This window comes from Gavialis gangeticus, unplaced genomic scaffold, assembly GCF_001723915.1.
Source record: "Gavialis gangeticus isolate Ggan-Ray unplaced genomic scaffold, GavGan_comp1, whole genome shotgun sequence".
In the NCBI taxonomy this organism is placed as follows: Eukaryota; Metazoa; Chordata; order Crocodylia; family Gavialidae; genus Gavialis; species Gavialis gangeticus.
Window position 1 is genome coordinate 2323753 of NW_017729018.1, and position 11575 is coordinate 2335327.

Here is an 11575-nt window from a genome sequence, read left to right on the forward strand (position 1 = left end):
AGGAGGGCCAGACCCGAAGTGTGGGTGTGGCTGGACACAGGCCTCTGTCCCTGCTGCCCTCCACCGTCATTCTTGATGGGCAATTGGCTAGTCCTGATATAATTCCCAAATCCTATCTGGGATCTCACCCCACCTACCTGCTTCATCCTCTTCCATTGTGCTGCTCCCTGAGCTGCGCTAGGGAGTAGGAGAGAACTGAGCAAAATGGGAGGAGACCATGGGGGGACTCCAGGGCAGGTTCAGCTTTTGGTCCACCTTGCTCGAGCCCCATTAGAAATAAAGATTCAGAGCTGAAGAAGTCCTTCCTCCTCCAATGAGGAGGAAATCCAAGAGTCCCAATTCCTGCCTTTTCCACTCACTGGAAATAGAATTCAGAGTTGAGTCATTTTTTCTTCCCCCCACCCCCTTTTAAGTAAATGTGCTGACAAATAGAGCTTCGTGGATTTAGATTTAATGCAGGTAAATTAGGGGGATCTGGGAAAATGCCTAACCATTTCATGTCAACGTTTTTAATATGAAATGGGTTTTTGCTTTGGAAATGCTGGAACATTTATTGGAGCATTTTGCAAAACAAAGCTTTTTTGGTTTCAAAATTGCTTAAAAATTGACCTAAATTTAAAGAGCAAAGGCTAAATAAAAGGCTTAAATAGACTGAAAATGAAATGAAAAATATTAGGTTAAGCCAAAGGATTGTTTTTTTCATTTGGCAGATCCTTCCTTCACACTCCCTTTCAGTCACCCTGAACTGAATATCGTTGGTGATCTTTCATTTCATCCACTGGACTGGAGGATTCCTTGCTCTCCCAACCCTCCCCCACTCACCCCACTGAGGGTTTGCGGTCTCCTATCAGTTGTGCAAGGGGGCAGAGCCATCAGATCCTACAGTGGGTAGGATGACGAAGGAGAATCCTTTCCTGTGCCTCTAATTCATCCCCTTGCCCACACTCTGGCTGTTTCTTCCGTAGAGAATAATAACCCTTAACAATCCCTCAGCACAGTTAACCCGCACCAGGCTGACAATTCCTTGCTCTATGCTGAGAGGCAGCTGCCTCTGGGGTGGGGCAGAAGAGATGGGTATACAAAGGTCCCTTGACAAGTTAGATAGGCTTCCCTTGCACATCGCTGAGATACAGTTGCCACTGAGGTGGGTGGCAGGAGCTGCTTATACATGGTGCTTTCATAGGGTGCTAAGGTTCAAGTACATCTGGGGTGGGAGACAGAGGTTGTTTGGATAGGGACGTCTTGTTTAGGGCTGGGCTAAAGCCTCTTCTGGGGTCAGACAGAGACTGATCACAGAGGGATGTCAGTGGGCACTGAGATGCAGCTGCTTCTGGGCTGGACAGTTGTACAGGGACCACTAGTGCAATACTGAGATGAAGCCAGGATGGGGCATGTGGGGACTGTTTAATGCCATTGATGCCTACCTAGCTGGGATCATTTGAGCCCAGTTTTTTCTCCTGCCCAGGCAGGGGGTCAGACTTGAAGATCTACAAGGTCCCTTCTGACCCTACTTCTATGATTCTATGATTGTTGGTCCAGTGGCCCCTTGCCCACAGCAAAGACACAACCAGTCCTGGGCTGGGGCAATGATGTGTGGCAAATACCAGGTGGCAGAGTGTTGTTTGACCTGGGGCCTTCACTGCTAGGAGCATAGAGGTGGGAACATGCTGTGCCAGGCTCTCATCTCGACATCTTAGGAAACCCCAGCAGCTGTGGGTGCAGATCCAGAGCAAGGCTGAGGGATCTCAAACTCAACAGGGGTTAACCCCTAGTTCAGGGAGGTGTGACACAGTTGGGGAGTGAGTCCAGAAAGGGCGGGGGAGAGGTATCCTAGTGTAAAGGTGCAGCTGTTTCTAGGGTGAGGTGATTTGTTGTGGGAGTGTTCAGAGGCACAAATGAACACTGTTGTGAGCTTTTCATGTGTTCATTTGGGGGTAGGGAAAGCGGGAGCGTAACAGGATCTGGTTTGGAAGTCAGAGGAAACCACAGCTCCGTCCCCAGCAGCTGCGGATGCCGATAGCAGAACTGGGCACAACTAGTCCTGGCACAGTCAGCACAGCAGCTCACTCCACAGCTGAGAGAGCAGGTGGCAAAGCAGGGAGAGTGACCTCATCAGAGCCCAGGGGTAAGTCTGGGGGAAGGATGAACCTGTCAGAGGGGCAAGCACTGAGATGCACCTGCTTCTGGGTGGGGCAGCCACTTGTACAGGGGGCCTTCCTGGCATGCTAGAGGCTTTCACTGTATCCTGCCCTGCCACTATATGCAGCACTCGAGGAGGTGCTGAGCAGCAGTGGCAGGCAAATCCAGAATGGGCATCACTATGTGGGGCAGAATGGTTTCTCCTGGCTGGACTGAGTATCACCAGCAAAAGGGGAGAGGAGCAAAGGTTATTTGGGCAGATGGAGGTACAGGGGGGTTGTTCAAAAATGCTGAGAGTGACCTGGAAAGTGCGGACAAGGTGCCGCCAGTTCAAAGACTCCTTGTCATTGGCACCAAGGCAGATCAGGAGGGAGGTTTTGATATAGTGGCACCATCATCTTGAGTCAGTGGAGGTGGCTCCCCAGTACAGTCAGCCTGGAGTTAGTTAACCTCTTCACTGCTCCTGGCAGGAGCAAGGGCAGGGGCACTAAGGACCCAGTCATTTTTGGAGCCAGTGTGTGCTCAGGGGAGCTTGACATTGCTGTGATACCCCCTCTTGTGGGCTAAGATCAAGTGTAGTCTCCTCATTGCACTGGTCTGAAACCCAAGCTGAAATGCATTTAAAAAATATCACCATGTAGTAGAGGTGGCACTCCTGTCCAAATGTAGACAGGACTCCCTACAAGGGCCTCACAGTTAGCTTTCCACTGGCCAGCTTCCAGTGGGAGGATCTTGGCTACATGCTGACTTTGTGGAAATGGGAGACTCCTCCTTAGCTTGTTCCTGAGGCCATATGGCTGACGGCAAGTGAAACTCGTGGGCATCCAAACCCCAAGCCTCTGGGCTTCAGCCTGCATGTAGGATGCCCGCTAAAGGATCTGGAAGTATCTGAAGCCCCTGACTGAAAAGTCCGAGGTGGAGGATACTTGCTGGTAGTAGGGTCATGTACGGTTTTTGAATGATTCAAAAGATTTGGAACTGATCTAGCTCATTTAACCTGGAACATGAAAAAATTTCATATAAGTTTGTGTGTGTGTAAAAAAAGTAGTTGGGGCAATGTGAGATCCAGGCCCATCCTGGCCATGGTAGAGATGTGAGAGGAAAAGACCTGCTGGGCTGAGCTTCCGAAAAGGCCCATTGGATCCTGCTGCAGTCCACACTGGGTCCAGGCAGACCGTGTCTGTGTGTGTGCTCCTCCCTTGAGTGTGCTGTTTCTCTCTTCCCAGCCCATGCTGCCCCCTGCCCTCGCCCATCTGGCCCTCCTGGCCCTGGTCTCTGTGGCCAGTGCTGTGGACCAAGGGGAGCTGTGTCAGATGGAGAAGAACAAGATCAAAGACAAACTCCAGGCCAACTGCACTTGGCTGGGGCTCAGTACGGTGCCCTCCCAGCTGCCCAGTGACACTGGCATCCTGCTGCTTGGTTCCAACCACCTGGCGTCCGTCTCCACCAGCTCCTTCCAGTACCTTCCTATGCTGGTTGACCTGGACTTGTCACACAACGGCTTGAAATTGTTCCACACTGGGCCACCTTTGCCCCAGCTTCAGGAGCTCATTCTGTCTCAAAATGCTCTGGGAGCCTTGCCTGTGCTGCAGGGCCTGCCTGCCCTTCTCCGCCTGGGCCTGGCTCACAACAGCATCAAGGACCTTCCTCTGGGGGCCTTCCAATCCCTGGGGAAATTGGAGGAGTTGGATCTGAAGGGGAACCAGCTGCAAAGGCTGCCCAAGGATGCCTTTGCGGGTCTGGCTGTGCTGCGAGACCTGGACCTGTCCAACAACGCCCTGGAGGAGCTGCCTTTGGAGCTGCTGACTGAGTTGGAGTCACTGGATACCCTGAGGCTGCCGGGAAACCGTCTCCGTACTGTGCCCACCAGCTTCTTTCCTGAGGATCAGAGCTTCCCTTATGTCTTCCTGGACAAGAACCCCTGGCGCTGTGACTGCAGCCTGGCCTACCTGCGGGACTGGATCACCGAGAACAGTGACAGCATCTACTACCAGGAGGAAGGGCTGGATAAGACAATGGTGGAGAATGATGCAGAAAGTGTCAAATGCGACTCACCTGCCCAATACAAAGGGACCCCAGTCATCCACTTCACACAAGTCTGCTCCAAGGGGGGGGACAGGGACACCTCTGTGCATGAGCCAGGGCCAACGGACCTTCCCGTGTCCCCCATTAGTGTCCCCTTTGCCACCATGGCCTCAACAAGTCCTCTGCCCCCCACTAGGACCCCTGTACCCCCCACTAGTACTCTTGTGCCTCCCACTAGTACTGCTGTTCCCCTTACTGGTACCCATGAAGCCCCTGCTAGTACCCCCATTCCCCTTACTAGTACCCCTGTACCTCCCACTAGTACCCTTGTTCCCCCTAATAGTACCTCTGTACCCCCCACTACTACCACTGAGCACCATACTCTTGTGTCTCCCAGCAGTGCCCCTTCCACAACCATGGCTTCCACCTCCTCTTCACCCCCTGCCCCCAGTACCCCAGGGACTTCCACTATTAGTACTATTATCTCATCTCTCAGCACCCATGTGCCTCCTATCACCTTTAAACCCACCCCATCCAGCCCTCTGCCACATGTGCCCCATCACCAGCCATCCCCTTCTCCAAGGGCTCCCCCCATTTGTTCATGTCTCACCTCCCTGGCCAAGCTGCCTAGCGTGGGCCATCACCTGGGTGGAAAAGGCCACTCGTGGGGGCACTGGGTATTGGCTCACTGCTGCCTGCTCCACCTGGTGCTCTACCTTGCCTCTTTGGTGCTGCTGGTGCTGCCTACACTGGTTCTGCTCAGGTGGCTGGCCTGGTTATGTCTGGTCTGGAAACAGCCAACCCCAAGAGCCTCACAACAGATGCAGAGAGTGCACTACCAGCTGCTTGGGCAGGAGAGGTGGGACGCATCCCCTGTGATGCATCTCAGGAGCCTCAGGAGTCCCCCCCACTTCTGTGTCACAAAGGAGCTGCAGATCCTTTATGATCACCCTGCCCCCACCTTCTGCACCACCAAGGAGCTGCAGGTCCGTCGTGGACTCCTCACTCCCATCTTCTGCACTACCAAAGAGCTGCAAGTCCGCAACTACCACTCTGTCCCTGCCTTCCAGTGCATCACCAAGCAGCTGCTGAGTGGAGGACGGGTGGGTCCAGGGAGGTCCCCCTCTGCCTACAGCCTGGACAGAGGCGTGGAGGCCATCGGGGCTGTCAGGGTGAAATATGCCACCAACACTCTCTAAGCAAGGGCAGAATGCCTGAGGCCTTTTGGGTCAAGGAAGGGAGCTTTGCTAGCCAGAATGTATGGTTCTGCTCCCAGCTCTGGTGCTATGACCTGCTGTGCTCTACTCCTCTCTTCCCTTGCCTGCAGTATCACAGTGTTTAGACATCTCCCCTGATAAGCTTCTTTACTGGATGTAATACCCAGGAATCTAGACTGCCAGATGCCCATCCATCAACTTGATGGGCAACTCTATCCCTTCTTTTGTCTCCTTGCAATGGCCTGAAATGACTAGCTAATGTGCTTAAGTTTCTACTTAACACCAGGCAGGTTTGGGGAGTGGCTTTTGCCCTTGTTTCAGGATGGGAGCTGGGTGCAGAGCTGATGTTTCTCTTGTGACTCTGCCTGTTCTTTCCATTATATGTTAGTAGTGGACCGTGCTGTGAATCCTGTGTCAGGGAACTTCATCTGCTGGCCACAGAATAAAGTTTTGCTTTGATTGCATTTCAAATAAGCAACAGCTCTCTTCTGCTGGGGTCCCTGATGGTTCTGGTGTGGTAGAGTGAATAGAGTGGCTATTTATTTCCTGCAGCCAGTGCCCCCAAGTGGGGCAAGGCCATGTACCACAGTCCCCACCACCCAAGAGCCACTCAAATACTACTATGCATGGTATTGGGACCTATCTAGAACAGTCAGCACCCTGTGGCAGGATGTGTCCATACCTCCCAGAGCTGTAACAAGCAGAGCTGGCACCTAGGGCAAACCTTGTGAGAGAATCTGGTGGGGGTGGGCTGCAGTTCTGAGAGTGGGCTGGGGAGGAGGCTCTTGGGCAGTGGGGACTGTGATACATTTTCCTCCTGAGTTTAAGTATCTGGCCGCACCCTTGCCATACACCGACTGATGTATGCAAGCACTGGGGGAGGGAGCCTCACTGCTGAACTACAAGGTGTGCTACCTTGCCCAGTTTCAGTCCCATTACCCCTTTCTCAGCATCCTTGAATAATACAGGCACTGGTTCTTGGGGAGGAGAATCTGGGACACAGTCCCAGATATCTCACACCCCTGATGGTGACACTGGCTGGTCAGTTTTGGGGGCTGAGCAATTCCACTGCTTGCAAATCCTGGGCCTGAGCAGGATGGGCATGGAAGCAATCTGGAATTTTTTTTTTTCAAATTCAGGATGCAAGTCTCATTTCAGGGTTTCTCTCACTGCAACCCAGGAGGTTTGGCCCTTTGGCTGAAACCCCCACAACTCTAAGCCCATGAGCTCAGCTCTGGGTCTGTATGGAGGCCTGAACTCACGTCCCCAGCCCCCACCCCAGCCCCAGCCCCAGCCCCTGGGTGTTTTAATGCAAAAATGCACGTTTCTCAGTGCAAATCAGTGAGCAGTAAATTGTCTCATTGCAAGCTGAAGGTTTAGATCTCACAGATATGCTCTCTTATGCAATGGAAACACAGAACAAATAGCAGAGGTGTTGGGGGCTGATCCCAGAGGTGCAAGGCTCCCCCAAGTCCAGGTGTGGCTAAAAAGGGGAATGAACCTCCTTGACACTCTAGCCTGTGCAGCCCACACAGGGGAAGGAGATTTCTGGGTGGGCTCCTTTCTGCTGGGGCAGATGCAGTCAGCGTGTGGAGGAACATGATGGATAGGAAGCATTTACAGGGGAACTATTTTTCTGGTTTGAGTCACTACTGGATTCGGACTCTTCTCCAAGCTGAGGTGCTCCTCCCACACCATCCCCTGTCTCATTGCCACGTGTTAGATCCACAGCACTATCACCAATTTGCTCTCACACAAGGGCCAAAGGGCAGAAACTTTCTGCAGGCATATGGGTGGAATAGCGGGGAACTTAGTTGCTTTCCAAGAAGTGGACACAGATTTGGCTTCCAGTTGATGAAGCAACAAGTAACTTCCCTTTAAAATCATAGAAGAGGAGGGCTGGAAGGGACCTCAGGAGGTTATATAGTCCAGCAGCCTAGGAGCTGCCAGGGTTTATGGCCTTTTGAGGTATTTGGGGTACTTTCTGATGGGAGATTTGGGAACAATGGGTGCCGTGGAGGGGCTGGGCTCTGGGACACAGCATGGGAGTGGTTTGTGGAGCGCTGGCATGGCAGAGCGATGAGTCCTGAAGGGCAGTCACAGAGTTGGGGGAACACTATGTGCTATGTCCCTTTTCCAGGGACTTGTCTCCTGCAGTGACCAGCTCCACAAGCTTCAGACAAAGTTGAAAGAAGTCCAATAGCGTGAAGGTGGGATGATCTGCCCCCCACAAGAGCTCCATCCTGGTCTTCGGTAGGCTTAGGCCCTGAGGCAGAAGGCTTAATACCTTTGGTGAGGACAAGAACTTGGGGTATGCTCCTTAATACAATCCTTCCTTGAATGTCACACGCTGTCCTGTAGCATAGAGGCCCTCAGGTAGCTGACAGGTAGTGTGACAAAGTGTTTCCCTAGATGAGTGATTCTCAACTAGGGGGTTATGAGATCTTTTAAGGGTACCGCAGGGGGCAGCATTAGCTCTGTTAGGTGTGCAAACATCTGCATGTGAGTCACAAAATCAACCCAGAGATTGCAAATAGGAATCTACAAGGTCAAAACTTTATTTCCTGTCTTTCCTGGTCTTTCTGAGTTCTTTGTAAGAAGAGAATTTCTCTACCACTACCCTAAATCAAGAAAAGCGTTGTCTTCTTCTCCAAGGGCTCCCTCCAAAGGCTGCCCTGGATGCTCCTTGTGGTCTCTCTTCAGGGGCAGCTACCGGTGCCTTTTTTGTGAGTTTATGAAAGATCTCTGGCTGTCATGCGGGGTTTGATTCCCAGCTAGACCTTTTGCCAACAAAGAGCTCCACAAAAAACAAATGTGAGAAAGAAGTTATCCTAGCTCTTGCCTCACCCACTCCAAAGTAAGTTATTCAGCAATCAGAGGTAGGGAAGGTCCCATCGAAGCAGGCCCCTCACACAACCCTCTCTTCTACCTGCTCTGGCCCCCCTGCTGCCCAGACTTGGCTTGCCCTTGGCTACTTCATCCTTGATCTCCCAGTGGCTGAGGTCTAGCAATCATTACCCCTCCATTATACTCTTCCGCATGAGCAATAAAAGGCTGTAATAGAGTGAGATTCAATGGGGTAATTTGCTCAACACGGGGTTGAAACTGCCATGACTAGATGTTCGCACCCTGGAGACCGAGTTAACGCAACAGAACCTTTTAGAGCCAACATGAGATGATCCCGAGCCTGCATTTTTTTGAACCATTGGAGCCAGCTTCCCATAAAACCTGACACTTGCGCTTCTCTCCCTGCTTCATGGGACGTGACTGTTGCCCCATCACATTTTATTAATCAAGGGACATGTCTCCTGTCCCAAAACCTACCACTACTTCCCTCCCCTCTGTAGGCCAGGTCCAGGTTCCCTGCACTGCCTGCCCTGGGGCATGTCATGCAGGAATGCATCCAGGATCAGGACCACCTCTCCCCTTTCCCCATGCCCTCAGCTTCTCAGCCAGGCCTGCACTCTGTTGCAGTAGCTGGTAGCAAAACTTGGTTCCATGCGCGAGCAATATGTGGCACTGGTTGTTCAATGATGCCCAGATTGCTCTGCTTTGAACCAGATAGCGCAAGCCCCTCCAGCCTCTCTCGCAGTCCTCCACCCCATCCATGAGGGTGTCCCACTGAGCTAAAGGAGGAAACGATGGGGACACAGTGGGTGGGAGTGATTATGGGGGAAAGCATAAAACAGATCCCAGTGGTTCAAGCCCAAAGAACAAAAGGAGACAGGTTTAAGGACTCCTGAATGCTGCTACCTCCCTGCTTTTCAATGCCATTTCAATCAGCGCAGCCCGACTCCCTGGCAAGGCTGCTAGGACTGAACACACTTTGCCCTCTGTGCCACATGCAAGGGAATCAGCACGCGCTGCTTGCTCACCGTGCGGCTTGCTTCCTGTGGAGGAAGGAGGAAGCAGCACTGTATTTGGTAGGGCCGGGCCCGAAGGGCGAGCAGAGAAATCGTTTCAGGGGAGAAAAGGGAGCGCGCCGACGAGGATGGGATTCGAACCCACGCGTGCAGAGCACAATGGATTAGCAGTCCATCGCCTTAACCACTCGGCCACCTCGTCTGCTGCTCGGGGCCGCCGGTAGCTCCACCTAAGGGGCATTCCCTGATAACGCATCGATTAGGGGAGAGCAGCAGGGCCCCTGCAGCTTCTCCGTTTCCCGGGCTCCTGCTCGGGCATCCCCCGCTGCCCGCAGAGCTGGAGCCCGGCCCCGCTCCCTCCCTCCCCGGGTTATGGGCATGCGGCTGCGAGCCCTCCCCCCGCAGCGCGGATTGCGGGGCGGTGCGTGCAGGTGTGTGCACGCGTGTGTGCATGCTGGTGTATGCGGGTGCATGTGTGGGCATGCACGCACATGTGTGTGCACGTGTGTATGCGTGTGGCCATGTGCGTACATGCGTGTATGTATGTGGGTGCATGCGTGTGCGTGAGTGCACGTGTGTATGTGCATATGCACGCATTTGTGTGTATGCGTATGCATCCATGTGTATTTCTGTGGGTGTGCATGTATTTGTGTGCATGTGTCCATTTGTGTGCATCTGCGTGTGTGTACGTGCATGCATGTGTATGTATTTTTGTGCGTGTGTGTGCATATGTATTAATGTGCATGTGTATGTGTGCTTACATTCGTGTGTGTATTTGTGTGTGCATGTGTATGCGTGTGTGTGTGTATGTGTGCACAAGCATGTGTGTATGGGTGCATGTGTGTGTATTTGTGGGCGTGTGTATGCATAGGTGTGTGCATATGTATTGGTGTCTGTGTGTGTATGCATGCATGTGTGCGTATGAGTGTGTGTGTGTATGCTTGTATGTGCATACATGCATGTGTGTATTTATGTGCATGTGTATGGGTGCATGTGTGTGTATGCGTATTTGTGCGCATGTGTGTATGCATGCATGTATGCACATAGGTATTAATGTGTGTGTGTATAAATGCATGTGCATACATGCATTTGTGTATGCATGTATGTGCACGTGTGTGCATGCATATGTGTATGCATGTGTGTGTATGCACATATGTGTGTGTATGGGCGTGTGCATGGGTGTGCAGGGGTGGGTGTGTATTCGTGTGTGTATGTGTGCATGCATGTATGTGTACGTGCATGTGTATTTGTGTGCATGTGGATGTGTGTGCATGGGTGTGTGCACTGGTGGGGGAGGACCAATGATGGGGCTCAAGGATTTTGGCCCACAATGATGATAAAAATGAGTGGCTTGTCTGCAGAATCCCTACGCATCTCACTTTGCACCAGTCCTTGCCAGGGAAGGAAAAGTAGACATCTGAGCCTGAACTGGGCAGCAGGAGAGGCTGGGAGGGGAAATTCCAGCTTGCTCCTGCCTGGGGGAAGCCAGGGCCCATAGACAGATGAGTGGGCCTTCGTCCTGCTCCGGCAGAGCCCATCACAGGTTGCCCATAAGAGGCTACAACCAAAGCTAAGGAACTGGCTTAATTCCAGTCTGTGAAACAGCTTCCTCTGAGGCTGCTCTGAAGTTTCATTTGTTATGGGAAACTAACTGGGATGTGTTTGCTGCTCTGATCCCTTCTCTGTTACAGTGACATGGGTATAAAATGGGACTTGAAAAACCCAGAAACCAGTATATCTGTATAACCGAGTAACTGGGTCCAGTAATGGGGGGGAGGGAGGGGGCGACATAATAGGGATCAGTGTACTTGGGTAACTGGGACCAGTAAAGGGGTTGTGTATTTGGGACCAGTATAACTGGAACCAGTATAGCTGGGTAACTAGAAGCAGTAAGGGGTGTCAACTAGGACCAGTAAATGGAGGGAACTGGGGCCAGTATAGCTGTGTAAATGGGACCAATAAAGTGGGGAAAATGGGACCAGTATCACCAGGTAACTGGGACTGATAAAGGGTGGGGGTTAACTGGGAGCAGCATATCTAGGTAACTGGGATGGGTGGAGAGAAGGTAGCAGGCTGGCTGGCAAAAGCTTGTAGCAGACTGTGCGCTCCAGGCTGGAGAAGTCCACAAGCTTGCAGGGACTCCAAGGGGCTAATTACAGGCCTGCTCAGAGGACTGAGCCAGCTGTGAAAGATAAGGGGCTGGCCAAGGAAGTTAAGAGGCTCCCAGGGAAAGGAGTCAGGGAGGTTGTGATAGAAGAAAGAAGAGCTGAGAGAACTGAAAGTCAGGAAGATAAGAAAGCAGAGGAAGTGGATTGCAGAGCTAGTGGATGC

General features: G+C 52.2%; 1 protein-coding gene and 1 non-coding gene across 2 annotated transcripts; one reads left to right on the forward strand and one right to left on the reverse strand.

Moving 5' to 3' along the window:
• The first annotated feature begins 2017 nt into the window (after positions 1-2017).
• LOC109294752 (platelet glycoprotein Ib alpha chain-like) lies at positions 2018-5856 on the forward strand. The gene is made up of 2 exons (XM_019513207.1): positions 2018-2125; positions 3366-5856. Exon 2 carries the CDS (start codon positions 3369-3371, stop codon positions 5361-5363), a length of 1995 nt encoding a protein of 664 aa, XP_019368752.1. The 5' UTR covers positions 2018-2125; positions 3366-3368; the 3' UTR covers positions 5364-5856.
• A 3508-nt stretch (positions 5857-9364) lies between these two features.
• TRNAS-GCU lies at positions 9365-9446 on the reverse strand. The gene has a single exon. It is a non-coding gene; the product is annotated as a tRNA-Ser (tRNA).
• Between the last annotated feature and the right edge of the window lie 2129 nt (positions 9447-11575).

Bases quoted from the DNA above. Each gene is read 5' to 3' on its own strand.
- LOC109294752 (XM_019513207.1), top strand. From the start codon at position 3,369: ATGCTGCCCCCTGCCCTCGCCCATCTGGCCCTCCTGGCCCTGGTCTCT.